This window comes from Engystomops pustulosus, chromosome 9, assembly GCF_040894005.1.
Source record: "Engystomops pustulosus chromosome 9, aEngPut4.maternal, whole genome shotgun sequence".
NCBI lineage: Eukaryota > Metazoa > Chordata > Amphibia > Anura > Leptodactylidae > Engystomops > Engystomops pustulosus.
In genome coordinates, this window is record NC_092419.1 from 95,172,440 (window position 1) to 95,198,404 (window position 25,965).

Sequence of the window (25,965 nt, forward strand, 5' to 3'; positions counted from 1 at the left end):
CTTTATTGTGTTATTAAGTAATGCCAGGGGTGTCTTCTCTGCTCCGATCCGGTGACACAATACGCCTAGAAAGCAAGTTATTGGACGCGTTGGTCATCCTGTCGCCACTGTATCTGAAGTCTATGTTATAGGGTAGAATTTACAATATTAAAGAACGACAATTATTTATTTCTCACCTGTCCCCAAACAAGCTCCCCCACTCCCACAAAGAGACACCAGAGCCACTGCTGAGTGTTTAAAGGTGAACAGCTGAAGGGCTTCCCTCCGAACTGGACGATCAAAATCTGAAGCAGAAAAGCAGAAAAGGAACGAACTGTTAGGATGTTGTGTATGGTTGTGTTCAATATTAAGATCATGCCCCAAGTATCAAAACAATCACAATTTTACATCCCTCTTATTGGAGAACCTACAGAATTACACGGTTCTCCGGATTTAAATGATGGAGAATCATGGACATGTGGGTATTGACCACAAACTTTCAATCTATCCCATATCATCTACTACCCCGTGGATGTTCATCTTAATGATGTGGTGCTATAATGTGGATACCGTGACCAAACTTGTTCCAGCGTTATGCAGACTACTGCCTCCGTTTTGTTCTAGAATTGGGTGGTGATGCCATCTCCTGAAGACCCACCAATATCTCTATGACCTGTCAGAAATACCCCTTCAATCATACATTAGATTTATACTGAATTCACAACGTCTCACCTGGACTCCGAAGGTGCCCAGCACTATGCTACAGAATATTGGATTTGCAAAAATACCGTCAAAAACATTCCTCTCTCCATGGATTTTACGGGCGTTAATTTCATTAAACAACTGCATCATGACAAAGGTGTTGAAAATGATGGTGTAATGTTCAGAAGGTGGCGAGTGCAGGGGGGCGTTTCGGCCACTGTCAATGTCGAAGAAGATTTCACCTGGAATAGAGACCATAAAATAACCATTAACCTCCAAACTCTGCGGTAATAACCAGTGACTGGAAGTGGCTTCATAGATACCCACCAACAAATAACAATGTAAAGATGATTACGAGCTGGTAGACCGCATGGCCGAGGATGTTCTTCATCATGGTGCGAGATATAAGGGGCTTGTTTCTGCCGTAAGGTTTACGTAGGAGCAATGATTCCGTAGGGGGTTCTGTCGCTAGAGCCAGTGAAGCGAAGGTGTCCATAATAAGGTTGACCCAGAGCATCTGTACTGCTTTTAATGGTGAGTCCTACATGGGTTAGTAAAAAAGTGTAAATTACTGTCTGTATACAGTATACTACTGTTTATACTGAATCTCTATGGAAGCTTGAGGTTCCCAGTATAATGGACCATGACCATTATGGGTCTTTACAAAATACGAGTTTTAGAGAGCTATAATACATCACACTAATCTGTAGAGCTTCACTATTTTACTAAGAATATCTCCCATGTACAGAATATTCTTACATGGGCTGCAGAGAGTATCCAAGGAGATCCACTCAATGTTACCCGAATATTTCCGATTTGCGCCGATTTCCCCTGAATTGCACCGGGATTTTGGCGCATGCGATCGGATTGTGGTGCATCGGCGCTGGCATGCACGTGATGGAAATCGGGGGGCGTGGCCGAGCGAAAACCCGACAGATTCGGAAAAACCGCCGCATTTAAAAAACAAAAAGTGTCGCGGAGCTTGCACTTACCTTCACCAGGAATAGGCCGGTGTACTTGAGTGCATTTCAAGGGACTTCAGCGCAGCAGAGAATGCGCCACTGGATCGCGAATGGACCGGGTAAGTAAATCTGCCCCATTGTTTTTGTCCAGAAACATTGGTACCCTTATCCATGGCAAATGTCTGCCATTACAGCTTATTCCCATTCAAGTCTATAAAAAAATTCAGCTGTAATACAACACAAGGCCTATGGACAAGTGTGGCGCTGCTTTCCTTTGGAATAAAAACAACAAATCCCATTTTACCCATTAATATCATATTATGAGTGATTGTAGAATGTAGGATTGTTTTATGACATTCACCGCACACCATGGTTTTACGCATAAAACTCTTTATCCTTTGCCGCTATCTCTGGGGAGTGCACTGTGAATATTTTAGGAAGTCCTGCCTCGCGATAGAACGGCTTAAACCTGGCCATGTCTCCCACGCAGCCCTAAAAATGTATTCCGTTCTATTCAGGGGCCCGGAGTATACAAAGGCACAAAAGGCTGCAATTATTTATATTGTACAAGCTGCCGCTTGGAAGCCTCTTGCATTCCCAAATACATAAATCAGGATCCGGGAACAATGGATATACCAAACGCTATACAGAATAGCCAAAATACAAATAATCCTCCACTCCCCCACTCAGCATGTTAAAGGGGATGGGCTTGATTGCTGGGGGGTCCGGAGTTTAGACAACCACCTTTAATAAGGACAGGGTCCTGTGCTCCCGTTGTCTATAGGACTGTTGCAGGGAGCAGCATAAACCCAACATCAATAATTTTGAAAAGGATAGGTCAATGGGTCATATCCATAACCCCATATCCATGACCCCATAGTAATAGGAGAAGAGGGATCCTGTTCTGGTGGGACACTCACAATCAAACATCCATCCAGGACTGGCACCAGCACTGGGCATACCGCGGGTGAGTGCTGGAGCCCAGAGCTGCTGGGGGCCCACATAAGGCTATACATAAGGAATCCATAGGGGTGAGGGGGGATGTATCTAATGAATCCATAGGGTGTGAGGGGGGCTTTTATAAAATAATCATGTTTTAGTTCCTGAATTTTGAATTCTGTCATGTGAGTTCACTGCAAAGGGGCCCAATGAGGAGCTGCCGCCCAGGGGCCTACAGAAACCTGGGCCCCACCCTGCATCCATCATCTATCTTACCTCTGTCCACATATAAATGCATCCCCTTTAAACTGGGTTCCTTTAAGTTCCTGTATCACTCTGTAACAGCCCTCCCCACTATTTATGGTGTGCCATTTATAATAGTGGTGTCCTACTGTAGAAAAGGTAACTTTAAGCCCATCAGATCCTAGGCCTGTGTTTGTATCCCTAGAGCCTACTTACCTGAGTGATACAGGCACCAGTAAATGCCACAATCACTGCTACCACGTTGACGGTCAGCTGGAATTGGAGAAATTTGGAAATGCTGTCGTACACGTTGCGCCCCCACATCACGGCTTTGACTATGCTGGAGAAGTTGTCATCCGTTAAGATGATGTCGGAGGCTTCCTTGGCAACATCTGTTCCGGCCAATCCCTAAGTAGGTATGAAAATACATAAACCACTTATAATAAAGGTATAATCTATGAGCCCCTCCAGCAAGTGTGACCTCTACCTCTGCATCTCCTATTGCCGCATCCCAGAGCTCATACGTTTTTGAGTCAGGGAGACATCATTCATATTTACATATTTATCTCCTATTAGGAAGAAGAATACTTAAAGGAACACTCCAGTCAAGGCTATTTCATTGAATAATGCATGATGCAGGGTCTAAAGGGAGGAGCAAGACTCATTGGGGGTCATTTACTAAGGACCTGATTCGCGTTTTCCCGACATGTTACCCGAATATTTCTGATTTGCGCCGATTTTCCCTGAATTGTCCCGGGATTTTGGCGCACGCATCGGCACTGGAATGCACGCGACGGAAATCGGGGGGCGTGGCCGAACGAACAGCCGACGGATTCGGAAAAACCGCCGCATTTAAAACAAAAAATCCGCTGAGCTTGCACTTACCTTCACTCAGCCCGAGCCGGTGAACTCCAGCGCGTTCCGATGCTTTTCAGCGCTGTCCTGGTGGACGGCGGAGGAACTACCTTAATAAATCCCGTCCGGACCCGAATCCACCGCAGAGAACGCGCTGCTGGATCGCGAATGGACCGGGTAAGTAAATCTGCCCCATTGTATTCCTAGAACCCCTTCAGGCCCTGGACAATGAAGAGTTCACTGAATTGACTTTAACCAGAGAGTTCCTTTAAAGTAGAAAGGACACTAAATGGAGAAATCTATAGATTATAGACGTGTATTAATTTGTAAACACATATAAAGAACAAATACTGTACAATATATAATATATATGCTGTGAAGTTCTGCCCCTGTTCACACAACCTCAGGTTCTCTAATGACTAATAAAATTCACAGAATGATCTCAGAAGAAATCAAACCAAGACAACGTATGGTAAAATGTCTCAATCTCTGTTTTCTAATTCCATGAAAGGCTAGGCAGATGTGACAAAACTTTATTTGCTTCACAAAGGATTATACAGAACTTTCAGTGAGGCAGGACCTGGGCTTGGTTAGTTAAAAATAAGAAGTATTTGGTTCATTAATTTTCACGTGGGCATCCCAGAAACAAAAACTCTGTTCTGCTTGTAGTGGGCAATATAGTAAATCAGCCCAGGGAGCCTCAAATTCTTCTTCTTATCACACTGTTATCAATCTTCATCCACAGCATATAAAAATAAAAGCATTTTCATTAAACACATAACAATACTACACACACATACATATATATATATATATATATATATATATATATATATATATATACAGGCAGTCCCCGGGTTACATACAAGATAGGGACTGTAGGTTTGTTCTTAAGTTGATTTTGTAAGTCGAAACTGTATATTTTATCATTGTAGTTCCCGACAATTTTTTTTTTTGCCCCAGTGACAATTGGAGTTTAAAATTTTTTTGCTGTAATAGGACCAAGAATTATCAATAAAGCTTCATTGCAGACAATTTTAAGCTGATTATTGCAGTCTGGGACTATTTTAAAGCATCCAGAGAGCTTCACCAGAGGTCACAGTGGGCAGAGGTGTCTGTCTGTAACTATGGGTTGTCTGTAAGTCGGGTGTCCTTAAGTAGGGGACCGCCTGTATATATATATATATGACATTGAAAGACTGAAAGTGCAGCTTGTCTGTGGCTGGGAGGCAGCTTGCTATTTCAGAAAGCTTCTCCCAATGATTTATATGTAATGGAGACCAGAAAAAGTAAGCTCCACCCAGGGGCGTAACTACAGTGGTAGCAGCCATAGCAGCTGCTATGGGACCCCCAGTGTCAGGGGGCCCCGTCATCCAACCTGACACACTAAAGAGTGGAGGATGTGCACCAGTATTTTCATACAATGCTGCACATTGTACAGCATTATATCTATATAACATATATGTGTTGTGTATATGCTGTATTTGTATATGGTGTATGGTGTGTATATAAACTGTATGTGTGTATATATGCTGTACGTTTGTATATGGCACTGTATGTGTGTATATATGCTTTATATATTTGCGCATGAGTGTATCAATGTGTGATTGTAACTTGCATGTGTGAGAATACAAATATATCTATTTTTTAAGTGTGAAGTGGGGCCCCACTCAGTACCCTGCTATGAGGCCCTGCCTCTCCTAGTCCCGCCCCTGGCTCCACCCCATTAAATGGGTCTTTCACCATTACTCTGCAGACAAAGATTGGGAATTTTTCCCTAAATCTATAGGATCTTGCTGTCTGTACATATACAGATTTAGGTAATAATACTTTGTGATGAATTTCATAGTCTTTTCCATTCTTTGTGTGAGAAGAAAACTTGATGAATCTTCCGATGTGAATACCATTACCATTACAAATAACTTACCATGGCAAAGCCCACATCTGCTTTCTTCAGAGCCGGCCCATCATTGGTGCCATCCCCTGTCACTGCCACCACTTGGCGCTGTTCACAAATTGTGCTATCAATTATGCCTGAAAGTGAGATCCACAAATAACTTCACAGACCAGGAGTAGTATACATATAGCAATCCCATAACTGAGTCAGTCTACAAGTATACACCAAAAGTACCAGTGTCTTAACCTACAACCTGGTTACCAGTCTCTAACCCAAAACCAAAGTACTTACTTTACTGCATCCGATAAAATCTAATCATATATGTTTCGATTGCACCTATCAAACAGCAGTTAATTGGAAATGTCAATACCGCCTACTACCACTAGATGTCACTGTTGCAAAACTTTTGCGCTGACAAATGCAGTAAAGTAAGAAGCTGCGCACATTGCAAGTGTAATATGAAGTGTAACACTTGATACTAAATCTCGTTTAACCTCTACTAATAAAAGGCATATTTAGATGCATGAAAATTTAATACATGTCATTTTTTACATTCAATTATTTAAATTATGTTCCTCAGGAATTCCTTTATTATAACTCTATATGCCGCAATTTAGGCAATATAGAGTTATAATAATTCATCTTAGATCTTAGATTTCCTTTAAAGAGAATCTGTCACAAAGTTTTACCCCACTAAGGTACGGTATAAAATGTGCTTTCTAGAATTCCCTCTTTTATGTGAAATATCACCTATATGCCTATAAAAAAATCTTCTCCAAAGTCAAGCAAATATGACTCTTCTCGTCTCATTTTCACAAGAGATGAGTCAAGTTTAGTGGTTTCAGGGGTAGTGTTACTTTAGAAGCCCGTTTATTCTGTTGTGTAGCACCTAGAAACATACTTCTTGTGTCATATTAAAGATAAGGGTCTTATCTTTCAGCTCAAATCAGGCTACAGAACCAGAGATACAGACCATTAAAGGCATAGTTGTAAATGAGAGTTGAAGATAAATGAAAGTCTCTTCTTTACCCACGATTGTTCAGTGGAATCTATACGGGGGGGAGGGGGGGGGGTTGCGTATGAAAAAAATATACGAAAAATATACAATGCTGTGGCACATCCAGAATAAAATCCCAAATTTTTTTTGTCTATAAATCTATAACATTTTGTATTTGTCCTTGCAAGACAGGTAGGGAAAACACGACCTACACGTTTCAGCTCAACAGACCTTTACTAAAGGTAATTTACTTGCCTGTATGTTCAGTTCTGTAGCCCACAAAACCCATAAGATTATTATCTTTAATATGACATAAAAAGCATGTTTCTAGGTGCTATAGAACAAAAGATAGGGGCTTCTGAAGTGACAATACCCCTGAAACTACTAAACTTGACTCATCTCATGTGAAAATGGGATGAGAAGAGTCATATTTGCCTGACTTTGATGTATGTAAAGAGGGAATTTAGAAAGGACATTTCATTCTCTACTAGTAGACTAGTAGTTTGGTGGGGTAAAACCTGGTTCCCTTTAAGTGAGAAGGATTTTTTATACATACATTACATTAAATGACTGACCTTTTACCAGGGTATGTTTATCAGTTGGTGAAGACCGAGCGAGGACGCGTAATTTTGGCCAGATTTTATCCAGGCGTTCCTGTTCTATCTGAGAGAAGCAAACCTTATGTAAGAATTAAACCTCTGGATATCTTTTCCCCATGATTATTATAGCTACAGTAATAGCAAATCTATGGTGATCGGAAAAAGCAAAATCCCCATTATATCATCAGTATGTACAAAGAGCTGGCTCCCTGCTTCATTACTGTGTCATTACACTAAGCTCATTATAGCCCAAGCTTCTGTGGTCTTATATTAAATCTCAGAGATGTGGAATTATCTCTTGTGCTGATAAAACACAAACCTCTCCCTTCTCGTTTCTGATCCGTCTGTTGAACTCTTTGCCCTCCAGGCACAGGAAGTCCTCCCCTGGTTGGATGATGCCGCACTTGGCTGCGATGGCCCGTGCTGTGTTGATGTTATCCCCAGTGACCATACGGACTGTGATCCCGGCTCGCTGACATTTACGGATGGCTTCAGGGACCTGGTAACAATGACAATAAATTCGGTTCCAAAACCAAGTCTGTGCAGTATAGAGAAGCAGTGCACTGTATAGCAGACAGGAGGTCCTATACATGCAATCAAATAGTGGTCAGTCCAAATTTCCTTACTTACCTCAGGCCTGACAGGATCTTCTATCCCTACCACAGCGATACACGTCAGGTCTCCCACTATCTCATTCTCGTTTTCCCACTCCGGTTCTGGCACTCCTTGAAAGTCTCGGTAGGCGATACATATGGTGCGCAGTCCGTCACAGGCCATGGGTTCAATGATTTTTTTAACCATCTCGTCCCGGTCACGAGGCCGAAAAGTTCTGAGTTCACCAGCACTGCTGAGGATATTCGAGCACCTGCAGATATAGAGAGGTTGGGTAAGTGACACTCGCACTCCTAGTATCGAGGTTCCCACCATTACACGCCATCAAAATCTGCCATTTTTTATATAGTAACACCTTAGGGGCCATAAGCTGCTTACTAGGGCGTGTAACACATTGGGCATAGTATCCTGCTTCTCCAAGGTTCCCCGAACCAGATGTATATTAAGCAGCGCCTCAGGAGAACCTGCATCTTACCACTTTAAGGTCACCACAAATACCCGGGAGCCCAGTCTAGTTAGGTGGCATATGTTACAAGCTAAACTACCTCTGGAGACACAATATTAGGGCAGTAAAAGGACTATTTTCCCCATAGAAGTCTAAAAATCTTACATTACATAGAGATGAGTAATGCCTTATTTACCCTGCGGGGGAGCTGTAGGGATACTGAACACTTGCTGCTTGGTCCCTACTCACAGTATAACTGATCACTGGGGGTCCCAACCTGTGGTCAGTCCTGTCAGAAGCGAAACCTGAAGCGGCGGGACCCAAATGCAATAATTTTACCAGGCCCTGGTATTATTTATATACCGTATTTTTTCGGACTATAAGGCGCACCATCAATAAATGCCTGCTTGAATGCCTAGGTTCATATATAAGGCGCAGTGGATTATAAGGCGCACCTGATTATAAGGATGAATGGCCAGCAGGTGGCAGACCTGTGCACAGTTCAAGGCAGCTGTTGACTGTAAGTACGGTTCATATATAAGGCGCACTGGACTATAAGGCGCACCTTTGATTTCTGAGAAAATCAAAGGATTTTTTGTGCGCCTTATAGTCCGAAAAATACGGTATTACTGGACTCTTTGCAAGGAAAAAGACACCCAAAGACCTAAAAGACCTAAATGCAACTATAACCCCCAAGTTATACTCAATTCCTACGATCAGCTGTTATTGAGAGAGTAGATTTCAAAAACAGCGCCACACCGCAGCTGTTTTTGAGTATCGCAAGTAAAGTCTACTTACTTAAATGGGAATTAAAGCAAATCTCTTTTCTAATCTCAGACAACCCATATAATCCTTATTGATCTGTACAATACAATTAAAAGGAGACATGAAGGTGGAGGGTAGTGTCATACCTTGCACACACACACACACACACACATATATATATATTGTCCATGTCCATATTGTACAGTCTATAGAGATGTTGAAGTCTATCTGCGTCAGTCGGCTTAGCTATGAGCCCATTTATTAACTCGCCATATATCATGATGGGCATCTGTTGTGTAGTATCACAATCTAATCCCGCTCATATTAATGCCTGTCATTGTCTGATCTGCCTTAGGCCTCAGAAGATTTCCCCAATAATGCAGATCAGCGCTCACAAGGCGTTAAGGCGACGGCATTGTGACACATTGCAGAGCTCCCGAATCCTGCTGTCTTTAATTAAAGCTTCTCCGCGGTTCCCAGAAGTGGGAAACATAACCATGCGGGTGTACCGGAGCCCAGACTAAGAAATGGAAGTTGGTATTGTGAGGAGCGGATACAAGGAACATATGGTATGTGACTGACGACCATAATCCACTGGCACGTCTTTCATTTCCTAGCGTCCAATCTGTGGAGCTAAAAGAAGTTTAATTGTATGTGCCAGATACCACGTGCGTAATGATGTGCCGCCATTCACTAGAGAGGAGCCGATAGATTCTCAAGGTTTTGCGTCATGAGATGGAATGTCGTGAAAGCAAAGTGTCCCTGTTGCTAGGTTACCAGCTATTGTCATGTTTATGTGGAGCCTGTATGACGGCACACAGCGTCCATGTTACGCTACCATATTCTCCCCAATCTTTAATCTGAAGAAAGATGACAAATTTCCTATCAATTTGTGGAAATTCTGTAGCACAACAAGATAAGGGGTGTAGAGGTATCAGATACTACCGGGTCCTGGAGCTTAAAGAGGACTCAAGGCTCCTCTGCGACATATGAAGACACCATTTTTCTCAACAATACATAAAGGATGATGGGGGGATTAAAATTTAGCATTGGGGCGTTTAAAGGACATGTATCAATAGGATGAAGGATTGTAAACCAAGCACACTGACATACTGGTGTGCGCCCCCTCTGGCAGGATCTGCACTTCTTTAAGCTTCTTATACATTGTTTTTAAGAAGGCTTTAAATATTATGTAAATGAGCCTCAGGGGTTCCTGGCCCCAATGACACAATTTTAACTTTTTCATAAACGCAGAGCAGAACCTGCCAGAGGAGACGCACAACAGTATGTCAGTGTGCTTGGTTTACAATACTTCATGCTGGTGGTAGATGTCCTTTAAGCTACACCAATTTCTACAATCACCATGTGATATCCAACTTGTAATTCTGTACATCAATGTTTTTAAGCCCTAAATCTGATTTTTATGGGGTTACATATCTCATATTTCCATATTTCAGTTGTGCCCATATTAACTTATGTTAAAATAAGAAGAGAAATTAGCTACTTCCTTTCTTGATGAAACCTCGTTCCAACATTACCTTTAATATGGCTATAAATTTGGGAGAAGGCAGTCATGTATTTATGTCAGACTAAAGGTTCCTTGGGTCAACCATGTAAAATTATTTTGGAGTCCCCAACTTTATTAACCCACTGAGGAGTAGACCCTTAACTCCTAAGAATTGCATTTCTTACTGTGGACCTCTGGAGTTAAGTAAAACCTGGGCCATCTAAGGATCTTTGGTATTCTGGTGGCCAGTCCTACTCTCGACATCAGAAGTCTCTGGGTGAGTTGGTGACAGAAATAGAATTTATGAGCGCTAATATGGCTGACAGGAAGTAGCTGTCCAATAGTTGTCTAATGCTTATCATAGATACTGATGAAGGTGAATGAGACACATGAACGGATCTTAAAGGAACAACTTCTCTCGTTTGGACAATCCTTTCTCAAGGAAGAACTGCCAACAGAACCTCCCATAAAATGTTACTTGAAGGGGATAGTATCTGACTAATGTTAAAACCAACGGCTTGGTATTGTAATTGAGTCATGTAGTCAGATTGTGTCCACCGGTGAATACTCACTTCTTCAGGAGGATCTCTGAAGCTCCCTTGCTGTACAGTCTGAATCCGCCATTGGGTAGGCACACGACGGTGCTCATAGACTTACGAACAGAGTTGAAGGTGTACACTTTATAGAGCGTCTCCTCAGGAATCTGGTCTCGCACCAGCTGGTAGTCCCGTTGCAAATCCAGAACAAATCCAAGCAGGGCGCACTCAGTTTTATTGCCTACTTGCTGGGGAAGCGCTCCTTCTTTTTCTGGAGGCTATAGAATTTAATGAGACACAAAGATAAGAAGGCGATTCACGTCCAAGCTGGTGGTCAACATCCATATGGTCTGGTAATATTCCTGGTAGTGAAGGGCAGTGATGGGAGTGATAATAGCTTTCCTGGTGGCTTATGACAATAGACAATTAGAATAATGATAACAGTAAAAGGTTAGGACAGAATAAGTTCATAGTAACATTACTGGTGGTCTAGGGTAGGGATACGTTTAATGATAATATGGCTAGTGGTCTAGGGCAGTGATTGGATCAATGATAACTCACTAGGGGTCTCAAGTGCTGGATAATGGTAATGCAGCTGATAATCCTCTGCACACTGGATGGGGGAACCCGTGGTGGTAAGCAGCCATATAGAGGGATCAGACAGAGGCAACATTGTGCAAATCAACTTACAGTTCTTTATATAACAGCAGGCAATGGCCAAACGATTAACAGCATATTCGTAAGCTAAAAGAGTCATGGAGAGGCGGTCCACAGGAAGGTTACACGCAACCTGATAGAAGGTTCAGGCTGGGCTAGTATAGATGGAGCTGAGTCTGGCTGGTGGATCTCAGTTCTGGGCTTAAGTCTCCGGACTTGCCCTGGGTGCTAGGCGATGGCCTGAGGCACCTGTAGTTCCCGGAATTAGGCCATGTGGCTGTGGCAGACAGACCCTGAGGTCTTGTTCTGTCTGCAGACTCTAGTAAAAGACAAGACTGACTGAACCTCATGCTTCCGCCCAGCAGGGGTTTATATCCCCTGGGTCAGGTGGTAGCACCTCTCCAATTGGCTTCCAACTTATATTACAAGAACATAAATGGACAGTCACATATCATAGTGTTAACCGGTGCCTTACCAGGCAGTGGCTTCAGCTGCAATCACTAAGTTCTCTTAGAAGTAGCATTTGGATGAGTTGCTCAGGCTCACCAGATAACTCCTGACCAGGACAGGGCGCTATTCACAACAACCACCTTGCCTATGCATCGGCAGGGGTGTTGCAGGATGTGTTGTAACATTTGTAATGCCAGGAGAAAGCTGGTTGGATAACGAGCTTGCCACCTCACAATGGGAGTTTATAAAACCCTTTGTGGCTGGAAAGTTCTAGGTCAGTCCAGGAGGTCTTTGGAGTACAGAGATTCAAGGAAGCAGAAGTGTCTGTGGCTTGCTGCTCTGAAACACTTGGCCTGCGAGAGAACAACAGGCCCAAGTAGACCTCCACCCTTAGGAGTCTGCCCTACCTTGCTGCTGAAGCAGCCAACTATTCCCTACAGCCTGAAGCTACATTACCAGGCTGAGAGCTTCTCTATTCAGCTGAAGTTTTTGCTGTTGTGGCCGTTGCCAAGTTCCAATAAAGGACTGTAAGTTGAATGTTTTACCAACGTTGCCTCTGAGTGATCCCTGTGCAGGTTGTTTACCACCAAGGATGCCCCATTCTTCATCATCAGGGATCCCTATCTACACCCCAGGGTTTCCCCAGAGAGAAAACCTACACTCTTCCTCCATTTTCTTGTACATTTCACCTGCCAGAGACCTGCCAGGCTGTGACGGGGCCTCCATGCCCCTAGTATCAAACACCGTGACCACTGACGAGCACTAGGCTGCGCTCCGCCAGCAACTCAGGTACTCAGGGCTCTGGCTTCCCTAAGCCACGAAAAAGGCAAGGCCCCGGTGAGGGAGGTTGTGCATCCCTGTTGGTGTGTTAATTATAACATCCGTGGAGGGCTAGGGCTATGAAGGTGATAGTACCATAAATAACATCCCTTGTGTCTCATGGACTGATCATCGTAGATGGAACTCAGGTTGGGTTTTGTTTTTTTTGTATGTATTTGTCTCTTTGTTTTTGTGCCTTATACAGTTTTTTGTTCATAAAAATTATTTGATAAAATTAATAATAACATTCCTAGTGCTCTAGGGGAGTGGTTAAATTAACAGTAGCATCGCTAGTGATGCCTGCAAGACATCATCAATCATCAGCCAATCACAAAACAGCTCTGTAATTGTAGACAATGTGGCGAGTGACTTACTAGTATCTTGGTGGTGTAGGCACAATTAATGGCAATGGCATTGACAAGCAGGTCTAAGGTTTTGGAATTGAGGCTGCTGGGATCTGGCTTCTCTTTATAATGGATGTCTCCTAGGTAAGACTGGACAACAGTCATCCGATTGGTTGTCAGGGTTCCCGTTTTGTCAGAGCAGATGGCAGTGGCATTGCCCATTGTTTCACAAGCATCCAAATGTCGCACCAGGTTGTTGTCTTTCATCATTTTCTACAACAAAGAAAAACAACTGTCTGAAAAAATGCTCCATTAAAAAACTATAAAAACCTATCTTATAAGATTCTATATGTAACCTGGGGTTTCCATCACATGAGAAGAACTCATATCACATCACAAGTTATTCTACAACCATTTAGATCACTAATGGGAGCTAAACTTTTTGAAAGGGAAGAGTTACACTATTCCACAATTGTGCACATACAGCACAGAGGTCCACATCTCTACTTAAAGGGAAAGTCCACTATTGCATCTGTGTTCTATGTTCTTCTAAGCACACCTATGCCTTTTCTTGGTAACAGACTCTCCTTTAACTTAACTTTTTGTTAACATACAGGGAGAAATAAAAAGGGAGGACTAAAAGATCATTGTTTGTAGTCTGTTACTCTGGATACACATTTATTTTATTTTCATTAAAGGAAATCTACCATCAAAATCAGGCATGGATAAACCCGGAGCTATTACTCATAGATCCAGACACTGTGACTGCGGTAATCTACTTTTTTTTATCCATTGCCTCCTTCCTCCCAAAGTCAATGTTTAAAATTATGCTAATAAGCCGGAAGTGCTCGTGGGGGCGGTACCTGAGCACTTCCATCCTCTGATTTAATCTCACACAGTGGGATGGGGAAGTGCTCCTGCATAGTGTGCCTGTGCATAGAGATGAGCGGACCCAAATTACAGGTTCTTGGGGCGTTCCTCCTGTCCCGGACATATTGCACCCCATGATCAATCATAGCCCCTGGTCAGTCAAAGTCACGGCTAGATGTTAGGGGCATTAATTGCCAATCTGGTAATATGTCCAGGTTGGGTGAAATGCGCCTGAGCGGTGAACCTACCCTTTGGGTCTGCTTATCTCTAGCATCTCTATAAAGCTACAGCATGGAGGGGCTCTGGTAACAGGCTCATTAGAATAATTATAAAAGTTGATTTTAAAAAATATAATAAGATTGCCACAGTCTATGAGTAAGTGCTTGATTTTTATGGTAGATTTCCTTTAAAACCAAAACATAGCCATGCCGATAATATTACTTTGTGTCTCATGCAGAACAATTCATACATGCACGCTACTGTATATGGGCCCATATGCGGTTCTTATTTTGTAACAGAAACTAATGGGTCTTTGTAAGGAACAGGTTTGAGAGCCGCTATGCTTACCTTGACAGAATAGGCTAGAGAGATGGTAACGGCTAGGGGCAGGCCTTCTGGCACAGCCACCACTAGGACAGTAACTCCAATGATGAAGAATTTGACAAAGTACTGCACGTAGACAGGGGTACACTCCGCTAGCCACACTTTGCCATCCACCACAAAGGTTTGAATCACAAAGTAGAGCACCAAGATGATAACTGTAATTGCCGACATCACCAGACCTGGTGGAGGAGGCAGGGGGTAGTTAAGGGGAAAAGGAAAGGAGCAAAAAGGAAGAAAGGAAGGAGGTGAGTCAGAAAGGACAACAAACCAGGTTAATAAGGGACAGAGAGAGAGAGAGAGAATATGGCAGAAAACTGAGTTTTATCCTGGAACATGAATTTCTAAGCAGCGATTCTGTAGCTTCTACTGGACTACACCCTCCTCAATAGCTGGCTGATCATACTGAGGGTTGGAGTTCAGCAACTACTTCTTTATATTCCTTACTCAGTACTCGGAGCCATAGTATTAATAACAAAGACCTGGGCATAGGACTGTTCTTAATATACAACTAACACTATTTCAATGGTTGTTATACTGGAGCTTTGTGCTATTTGTTATCTAAGCAGGCGGGGTCTCTACTACAACCGGCTGATTGGTTTCGGGCCATCTCCAGCCCCCTACACTGATTAGCTGCTTGGCCCATCAAAAGTAGAAAGGCCAAAAATGGTCTGTCTCATGGCTCATTTTGCTGGAGTCGGGCCACATTTCTGACATATTAGGCCATTATTGTTAACCTCGGGACAACCCCCCTAAGTCAGGGAATGCTGCTACTAATAACAAAGTTACGTTTGATAAATTCAGCTCGCACACCAGTTGACCGGGTTATCGGCACCCAACTTCCCACTCACTTATGAAGAAATGAATAGCGCCATTGCCAAAACTTTTTTATTTACAGTTCATTAGGCTAAGAAACCTTTTTTCTGCTCCCTCTTTCTCCTGCGGTGAGCAGTGTCTCTGAAGTCCCATACACAGCATAGAGATAATGATTTACGTTTTGCATACCTAGAGAATGTTTTTCATATTGTTAAAAGTTTAGTTACACTTTCAGGGAAATCTACCATCAAACACAAGCGTGATAACAAGGGACACTTACTCCAGATCCATGCACCGTGACTTGATTAATTTTCTTATATTTGTTGTCCATGGCCTTCTTCCTTCTAAAATCAACTCTTAAAATTATGCTACTAAAGAGTTATTAGAATCCCACAGCGTTGTAGCTGCACAGGCTATTACATTCTGAAGAAGCATATCCCTCCTCCCACTTTGTGCTCACTGAGGTGCAGGGGAGAGGGTAAGACTAATGCTCATGCACAGTGTAACAACAGCCTGTGAAGCCAGAGCACAGATTGCTTCTGGTGACACCCCAATAGCCCTACAGACTCATTAGCATAATTGTAAAAGGATGCAATGGATAACAAATATAAGAAGCTTACTACAGTCACTGTACCTGGATCTATGACTAAGTGTCCCTGGTTTATCCTAATGGATTTTGGTGGTAGAATTCCTTTAACGACTACATATAGTAGATAGGGTACAACTTGATATAATTGGAATAGCCCTTTAATCTCCTTCTAGTGGTTGGTTTTATCCAGGAAGCACCTGCGTGGTATATTGTACATTATAAACAGCTGTTGCCCAGGTAGACAGGAGTCAGTGTTAGAGTATTAGGTTTTTATATAAAAATTGCATCAGTAAAATCTATGTTAGCTCGAGAATGAAAGCGATTTCTTTGTTAGGTCTAGACACAGTGAGGAAAATACATTTTAGTTTCTCGGCTTCACAGAGAAAAGTCATCAACCTTCTTTGCTCATTTTTTTCTTCTCATGTCATTATATTAAACCCAGAGATTTTATTTTGGGAAGAAAATAGCAATAGGTTGAAGACAATTGAGAGGTCAATGGAAAGATCTGACAGGAAGCTCCTTTGGAAGGCATGAAGTTCCCAATGTAAACTGCCTGTGGACTTTACTTATTCATCAAAGCCGTTCTTCAAACGAGTGAAATACATTCAGGTCACCTACATACAGCCGCAGACACCCTTCATAGACTGAAGTCATATTCTGCCTCCGTGACGGCAGGTGTCTTTAAACTAATCCAAGTGCAGTATGCACAGGCATTTTACTTTTGGGAAAAGAGTCATTTTTTCTAAACCTTATTAACCTTCATTAACCTTTAGAGATTGATTGTAAAAAATCATGCAACTTGGCTCACCACTAGAGGGAGCAGTCCTAAGGAGTTTTTGTATTTGTAAGGTGTAGACATCTGCCTATTAGTTTACAGAGACTTTAGCTATTAAAAGCACAAAAATGGTAACTGACTGTTCCTACACTCTTTACGTACCTCTACCTTGTGCCAGACTCTCCCCCCAAACCATGCCCTCTTATATATTATGTAACAAGCCATTTTCTCTACAAATCTGCCATGTATAAGACCACTTCTTCATCAGACTTCATCATGTGATAGTCCATACATTAGCAGCTCTACCATTTACAAGACCCAACCTTTAGTAGCCTTCTATGAGCTAGATCATTCACCCCAGAGCCAAACTTCCTAAGGTGAACTCTTAGCTTGATAGTGTCGAAGACCACTCTTTAGCTCACTGCTCCATATTCCAGACCACTCCTTTACGGACCTTGTGCTATTCTCAACAGCCCTACCGTGAGCTGCATTAACTCCTCCATTAAATCTTTCATGTGCTAAGCTACTACTCCTTGAGCTTTCCTTCACAAGCTCTACCATGTTTTAGACCACATCTTCCATAGCACTTTTATGTTGTAGACTACTCCATATCATGGTCACCTTCTGAAGCTCTACCATACACCAAACAACTCCTTCAGACAACTCCTTCAGTCCTTCCCCTGCTCTTCTGTGCGCCAGATGACTCCTTCTTGAGTATGACAACCAAACCTCTACTAAGTACCACAGAACTCCTTCCATAACACTTTTCATGGGGATGCACTGGACTACCCATTCTTGTTCCTGCCCTATCTGTAGACTACTCCATTTCATGGTGACCTTCTGAAGCTCTACCCAGAGGCGTAACTAGAAGCTGATGGGCCCCAGTGCAAAGTCTGTGCCAGGCCCTGACTATAATGTATGGTTTATAATAATAGTCTTCTCATATGGGAAAGTGACACTATAAGGGCCCCCTAAACCTCTTGGACCCAGATGCCACCGCCCCCTCTGCACCCCCTCAAGTTACGCCCCTGGCTCTACCATACACCAGACAACTCCTTCAGTCCTTCTTGAGCTTGACAACCAAATCTCCACTAAGTACCACACAACTCCTTCCATAGCTCTTTTTATGGGGATGCACTGGACTACCCATTCTTGATCCTTCCCTATCTCTACAATTTTTTGGGCCACAACTTCCATAGCTTTTTGTGTACTCTTATTTATTGTCACCATACTTTCTTTCCCAGGTTCTCCACTGGTCAAACCCAAGATGATTACCACACCACTCTTTCCTACTATGTACCAGACTTCTCTTATCTCAGATCTTCTATAAGACATACTTCCCCTTCTTCAGTCTTTCATTGGGTAGACCGCTCCTACCACAAGCCTACACATCCCTCAGCTAGGCTGCTCCATACTAATCATTCCTTCCCAAGGTCTATAATGTGACAGGCCACCTCGGACTGCAAAGAGAATCTTATTGATGAAAAAAACATACTTTTTCTGTATTTTCTGCCTTCAAAGTGAATCTATTGCTGACATTTTAGGACACCTTTTTAAAAACAGTGTTAATGGAACCTAAGATTTAAAAAAGTCACCCTATAATTTACACCCAAGTTCCTAATAATGTAATCTGCTAAATCAATCTTGAGGTTACAGAATACATGCTGCCTGTCTCATGTTGACCTTGAGGAGTCCTATTTCATATCATGAGGTCTCTATGGTTACGTTTGTTTCCTCCATAACTATGAGATTCGGTTTTACCTGCTTTTCCTATCTGCACTGCCAGCTTGGTGAGTTTTCCCTGTAACACGGACTTCTCCTTTTTGGGAATACTGGCTTTTTTCTTCTCACGCTCCTCCATTTCTCCACCTTCTGCACTTTTTAGTGGCTGCATCTCCATGGCAACGGCTCCATCCTGTTTTTTAGCTGGAAAAAAAAATAAGAAAGCAAAAAAATTCATAGGTCATAAGCTATAGGTTATAGGATGAATGTTAATGACATTTGGAGCTTATGTAACTAGCCAGGGTCGGCGTCAGCACCAGGCATACCTGGGGAAGTGCAGGGGCCCAGAGCTGTTAGGGGGGCCTACATGGCCGAATCTTATTCCCCAGCAGCCTGGCAGCATCTGGTAAAGGGTGGGAAATAAATATAAATTTTTAATGCCGCCATATGAGTTCACGGAAAAGGGGCCCACTGAGGATGTGTCGCTCAGGGGCCTACTGAAACCTGGAGATGGCCCTGTGACTAGCATCATGTTGAGCACCAGCCATAGGAGGATGATGTTCCCAAGACTAATTAGTGGACTCCTCATTTAATAGTGCGGAGACAGAGACTTTTAAAAAATAAAACTCTGTTTCGAATAACCATGTACAGGCGGTCCCCTACTTAAGAACACCTGACTTACAGACGACCCCTAGTTAAAGACAGACCCCAATGCCCCCTATGACTTCTGGTGAAGCTCTCTGTATGTTACTATAGTCCCAGGCTGCAATGATCAGCTGTAATGTCTCTGTAATGAAGCTTTATTGATAATCCTTGTTCCCCATTACAGCAAAAAAATTTTAAACTCTAATTGTCTAGATCTACAATTATAAAATATACAGTTTCGACTTACATACAAATTCAACATAAGAACAAACCTATGGACCCTATCTTGTACGTAATCTGGGGATTGCCTGTATTCAGTTTCAATCCCCGACATAGTGGTCAACCTAAGAGTCCTGGACTATACTCTGGTCCTGGAGACAAACGACCCCGAAGCTTGAAGAGGCGTCCATCATTCACCTTCAGATGTAGTGTTTGTATTGAACATGTAGGGTACCTGCTCTTACCTTATGGATCATCTTGCTTGAAGGACTAAACTTGAGCCCTTTCTCTGTAATTACTGCTTTTAGATTTTTTTTTTTAATAGGATGTGTCTTTTTATAGCGAATAAAGAGGAATATTTTAAAACTTTCCAAGCCGCTGTTTTCCTTTCGAAGCTTGTGTAACCATTTCCCACCTTGCAAGGTGTGACTTTATACATGAAGGGGGAAATGTCAATTAGATTTAGATTCCAACTACCAACTGTTCTGCTATAAAGCCAGGAATCCACATGGGACTAAAGGAAATTTTGGCCCAATTCTAAATGACTAATGATTTATGTAACGTATCACAGAACGTCTCGGAATCTTGTCATGGACAAATGGATGCAGCATGTAATAGATTAATCAGATGAGCCTGTTGTGACCATTTTTGGGGGTATTTACTGTATATTCATAATGTTTAGCCAAACCTGGCTCCATAACTAGATGACCCACATCCCATGAAATAGAAACCCTAACTTGTAATATTATATATAGGGCAGCACGGTGGCTTAGTGGTTAGCACTATAACCTTGCAGCACTGGGGAGCTGGGTTCAAGTCCCAGGGACAATATCAGCAAAGAGTATGTTCTCTCTGTGTTTGCATGGGTTTCCACCGGGTCCTCCGGTTTCCTCCCACACTCCAAAACACACTGATAGGTTGATTAGATTGTGAGCCCCATTGGGGACAGGAACTGATTTGGCAAACTCTGCGCAGCGCTGCGTAATCTGTGTGCGCTATATAAATAAAGAATTATTATTATTCTACATAAAGTCAAAATTAAAGACATCTTTGACAGACAGAGAGTTGTACATTCTCACTGTAGATCTCGGATTATTCAGCTGAGTAAAAGATAAGAACCCGTTCTTTGTTTTGATATAGAGCCCCTTTATCTAGACATAGAGTATGATATCTTGTTACACACACAGTCCTGGTTATATAGAAACGATTAGACAGAGAACACAAATAAAAAATGTCATAGCTAAGTGTCTCTTTGCTGGAGCTGGTTGAACAGTTCAGATCAGGTGAACTTTTTGCTCCCAAAAATCAGCTCAATCGGGGCTTAAACCACCAATTTATCTAAATCTGGTCCGTCATCTATTAACTAGACAAGAGGGCCACTCTGAAGTACACAGAAAACCATTGATTTGAGCTCAGGTCATGTAATGATTTATTACTCCTCCGGGGGTGCTACAGAGAAATAAACGCCCTATGGTAAAGAAATTGACCTTCTGTTGTCCCAAGTTACACCTAAAAAAAGCCAACCAATAGTATTGATCACATTACAGTCGATTCCACTTTATAGTCGGGGTCCACCAACTAATTTAAGCTCATTTTGTTGATGGTTCACAATGGAACTCAGATTATTCACCTGAGGAATGTGCATCAAGGACTGTGTGTCCAATCTGAATATTTTTTATACCACGGTAATATTTTTAAGCTGTAATTGCAAGTGTTCCACCGGGAAGTGTGAATATTTTCAATTCCTCATATCCATTTTTAAGCTGCCGGCGTGCCCTACCGAGATGGCATTGTTGTCATACAATTATGCTGCAGGATGGAGGCAGCCACTCGACCATCAGGCCCCTACCAAAACAACGCACCTGAGGCGTATAAATGCAGGCCCACAATGGGAGCCCTGTCAAGCCTTGGAGCTGTAACAGAACACACCCTGTTGTGTCTCATTCCTCGCTTATGAAGTGGGCAGGGAAGAATGAGCAGCCTGATTGGCTGAGGGCCGCCATGCTGTGACCGAACCATTGTGCCGAAATAAATGTTTAACAGGGAGGAAAAAAAAAACATCGCCGTAAGTCCATTCCTCCACTGAGAAGGACTGATCAATAGTAAAATTACAGTAAAATAATATAACACTTATTATGCACCGGCATCACCAGTAATGAGAAACATGTAAACACACACAACTGGGAACACTAAAGGGGTCAACAAACCTAAACATTGGTCCAACGCTGAGGATTTTTGGGACTATAGCTACATAGTGTTAGATTCAGTGTTGGATTGGTCCACCAGGGAACCAAAGGATCCTCCACAATAATGACTTAAGTGGTCCACCAGAAAGAAGTACATTCGGGGGCTTCTAGAGTCAATTTCCTTGGGTTGATGAAGGGTGGGCCCTACTACTCTCTGAACTGGTAGACCCAAGGAAACCCAGTTTCAGTTTCCTGCCATGTTAGCAAGCTCTTGTGCTTAGATTAAGTCACCATGGCCCCAATGTGGGGTTCAGACCCCAAGCAATCTTATATTGACTAAGGATCGGTCTTCAAAATTAAAAGGTCATCAGTGCATTAACCTCTTAAATTTTCTATTGCAATTGTCAGCCACAACCTAAATGGCGCCAGATGCTGCTGGGAGCAACAATGGCTGCCACATTTAATATAAGATCTGTGGTTTGGATTCTTGCCTTTGAATTAGAAAGCTCAATCAGATGTGAACATTTAGAGCAAGGTACTGAGGGCCAACCAATGATTGGTTTATTGGGTTCAGCAGAGTTGTGACAACCCAATTGGGTCCTTCCTTGTGACTCCTATAATTTCTGATGCGGAATCCTGTGTGGCACTCTTGCTACTTATCGCTTATCTGAATCCTAGGTTGTGTCGCAGTCACACTTGGCATGGCGGGCACATTACCTTTATTTTGAATATTCTCCACTGCCCCATCCTGCTGCTTTCCTACAACAAGAAAGGGGTGACAAACACAACACTTGAAAACAGACAAGACAAGTGCACTGCAACAACACAAGACGACAAGTGGTGGCCAAAGCAATGGGGAGGTGACAGGACTCAGCAGCGTCTAGCAATGGATTAATCCCATGGGATGAAGAGGAAATGAAGTGATTTTTGGTTGAGACATTTTTCGCTTAAAATAAAAAACTCCTTGAAATCTAGTAGTATCACAATAATCCAGCAATCCTGTCCCACTATAATCTGGAATAGCAGAACAAATAGACCTAATTATAAGACCGTCTCTATTAAAATGAATATATTATAACATATTTAACAGTCTTTGCGATGTAGATCGTCTTCTTCGAAGGAATATGTTTTATGCATTTATGTTCTGTCGGATTAATGCAGAGCGAAACAGATTTAAGACAATAGATGGAGGGCTTAGAAAGCAACAATACTTGTGTTTTATGGCTGTAGACCACCAATAGTGGTGGGGATATTGGAGACCCAACTTTCTTAAATGAGCCACTAAGAACCCACCCAAGGAGTGGGATAATATAAGAGCTTGAATCCTTTAATTTACTACATTTTGTGTTTTAGAAACATAGTGTAGTTATGTTAGAATAACAGGTACCCCTATGGGGTTAAATTTCATCCCAAGGGTCATTTGTGTATGGATAATGGAGATGATCTCCATTAAAGAGACAATGGTAATATAGTATATTGTGGATGAAAACTTTCACTCTTGCTACACAATGAAACACAAAATGTACTACAAAAAATGTCTTTAATGTCACATAAAATAAGTAGTCGCAACACAATAAACAGATCAAAAGTTACTCTGGTAGATACCAATGTTCCCGTTACCTGTCTTAACACTTTATATTATATAGCAGTAATCTTAAACTGTACAAAGGCTTGGGGCATATTGTATGTCTATGGCTAGCCCTTGGGAGGTCTTCTAATTTAGACTTCCATAAAGAAAATTCATATTCTTCCGTGGAATATATTATATTCTGGGTCCCAATAGCGGCACCAACAGACCACTCTCTCCTGGGCAGAGTACTTACAAGGTTAGCCACTAGGATACAGGATTTATAGATAGCCCCCCCAGGTGAAGGGACGCAGATGAAGCAGATTTTGGGACCCTAGTAGGATCACATATAATGAGCAAAATAGGCATACGAACCTGTTCTGTACAACTGTGCATCCCTTATACTGTTGTGTGAAGGCCCTTTAAATGAGCAACAATCAACTGGTTGTCAACCACCGTTAGGTATGGCCCAAAAGTGGCCAGATCCTTGAACCTTAAAGATCTTTTTGGAAGTAAAGCTCATTCAAGTTCATCTTGTGCAGCTGATACGTGATAGATTTTTAGTGAATACATTTATAGTTCTGGAGAGTTCATTTATAGTCTGGAGACTTCAAACTTTCAATGGAGATATTATAATTAGTATTAGACACTCTAAAAATCAAGATGACCATGATGTAAAAAGTTTACGGCCATCTGACGATCACGAGATATCTAACACAACTGAAGCCTCAAAGGTTAATAGATTAATAGTTAGTAGTCTAGACTTAATTTTACCTATAGTGTAGTGGTAGGTCTAAAATGGCCACTGGTAACATGAGTACTAGTGTGGGTAATGACTGATCCCCCTATCTCTCTTACTAATGACAGCTCTCAGCTTTGCCTAACCCCATTGATGGGCAACTGGTTCTATTGAACATAATGTGATGATCCTTGAAATCTTCAGATGATGTTCTTCTACCTACCATAAGCTGGGTTGTGTCATGACCATAATATTTTATTATTAGCTATAGTTTCTCATTCATTCAATGTCCAATGATGCATTCAGCTGCCATGATGCCACATGCACGTAGACTTTCTCTAGAACTAGAAGCGCAGGCCAGCGCTGAAGCATGGAAATGTCAGCATCTTGTTTTCTACGTGGATATATGATAGCTGAGAAGATAAAGCGGACTGTTATCTTTACCTTTCTTGTCCTTCTTCTCTTCTTCTTCTCCACCAGCTCCAAGCAAGGTGAAAATAATGCCGGTCTGTGAGTTTACACCAACAGCTGTCACCACCATCCTGCCAGACCCCTCCATGACATGGGTACCTGCCAAAACATGACTCATGATGAGTTCCTCAAGTAGACAGCAGGGACAGATCTTTATCCTTTTCCTCCTCCCGTCTGGTTCAGGCAAGGTCTCAATGTTATGAATTACAGCACAGATGACATTATGAGCCATGCCAAAGTGTCTGCAGTACAATTATACTTAATATGCCAGGACTGCTATAACGTAGGAAGAGAGGTGAACAAGAGCCAGTTGTGGCCACCTGCTGTCCTGGTCTTTCTATTACCATTGTCCATAAAATTAAGCCTTGGTTAGTGCAATGTTAATAGCCTATTCAGGCTTATAGCATTAGTAAAGACTAGAGCTTTGACCTAACATTGTCCTCCTGCTCATAGCATGCAGCACAATTTAGGCCAAATTATAATTCCTCTAATTATTGACTAGTTTACCCTTGGATCACCTATTCTAAAGATCCTCTGTGTTTAAAGGGGTCTCTCACTAGGCTTATACAATCCTATATCAGAACAGGATAGTAATGACCAGACTCATGCATCCCTATATCAGAACAGCATAGCCCGATACACTGATTCAGTCTGTGGATCACAATTTTCTTCTTACTATAGAGTTCATAGCTTATCTGCTACAGAGGATCGTGAGTCCTATCAATGCTGTGCACATGCTGTTGAGTCCATCATATTCATATGCTCCATGCTATTCCTCCTCTAGTCACCACTGCAATGTATATGGGAGAGTAAGGAGTCTCAGTTTCGGCCCCGAAGATAGTTAAGTGATAATCCACTGGAATTAGAGAATCAGTCTACACCTTATGCTTGTCCCTTTCAGACAATTCTACAATTTCATACACATTTTCTAATGATCACTGAGGCCAAGAATGGAGGTCTCCGGAAAAAATATCACGGGTTATGGGGATAAAACATTTATTTAATTCTTAAAGGTTGGACTTGATGGACTTGCGTCTCCTTCCAGCCTTATATACTATTATACTATGATACTATGATACTATGTGGTGTCACCTGGTCTTGGGGCTATCTCTGAGGAATGGTGTCTCCCGTGTAATATATGCCTATTATGGGAGGGTTTTAGCCTCAGATACGGTGATGTTATTGGTGATAGAGTAACAGATCAATACATAGAGAGATCAAGAAAAACAAAAACACAATTGTCAGTGCACAGAACATTATATTAGATCCTCACCAGAAAGCAGCATTGGGTCTTTCTCTACAGACTTGCGCACATGGTCTGATTCTCCTGTCAACGAGCTTTCATCAATTTTAAGATCATTTCCCTGGATCAGAACTCCATCTGCGGGCAGCAGGTCGCCTGAAAAAATAAAAAAAAATGAATGAAGCTTCTGCTGTGAACCCGGGGCAATTCAGGGC

General features: G+C 42.2%; 1 protein-coding gene across 5 annotated transcripts in view; it reads right to left on the reverse strand.

Moving 5' to 3' along the window:
• The window catches only part of ATP2B3 (ATPase plasma membrane Ca2+ transporting 3), a 132,733-nt gene that overhangs the window by 21,941 nt on the left and 84,827 nt on the right, over window positions 1–25,965 (reverse strand). For 3 of the 5 annotated variants that reach the window (XM_072124017.1, XM_072124013.1, XM_072124015.1), the window contains exons 6-20: window positions 25,781–25,906; window positions 24,481–24,606; window positions 22,448–22,489; window positions 18,720–18,884; window positions 14,746–14,960; window positions 13,339–13,581; window positions 11,075–11,316; window positions 7,804–8,038; window positions 7,493–7,672; window positions 7,150–7,237; window positions 5,608–5,714; window positions 3,042–3,233; window positions 1,009–1,222; window positions 712–923; window positions 177–284 (exon numbers count right to left, since the gene is read on the reverse strand). In XM_072124017.1, the coding sequence (XP_071980118.1) occupies window positions 177–284; window positions 712–923; window positions 1,009–1,222; window positions 3,042–3,233; window positions 5,608–5,714; window positions 7,150–7,237; window positions 7,493–7,672; window positions 7,804–8,038; window positions 11,075–11,316; window positions 13,339–13,581; window positions 14,746–14,960; window positions 18,720–18,884; window positions 22,448–22,489; window positions 24,481–24,606; window positions 25,781–25,906 (2,495 nt within the window). The remainder of the gene's footprint in view (window positions 1–176; window positions 285–711; window positions 924–1,008; window positions 1,223–3,041; window positions 3,234–5,607; window positions 5,715–7,149; window positions 7,238–7,492; window positions 7,673–7,803; window positions 8,039–11,074; window positions 11,317–13,338; window positions 13,582–14,745; window positions 14,961–18,719; window positions 18,885–22,447; window positions 22,490–24,480; window positions 24,607–25,780; window positions 25,907–25,965) is intronic. The other 2 variants (XM_072124014.1, XM_072124016.1) reach the window with 1 other exon arrangement.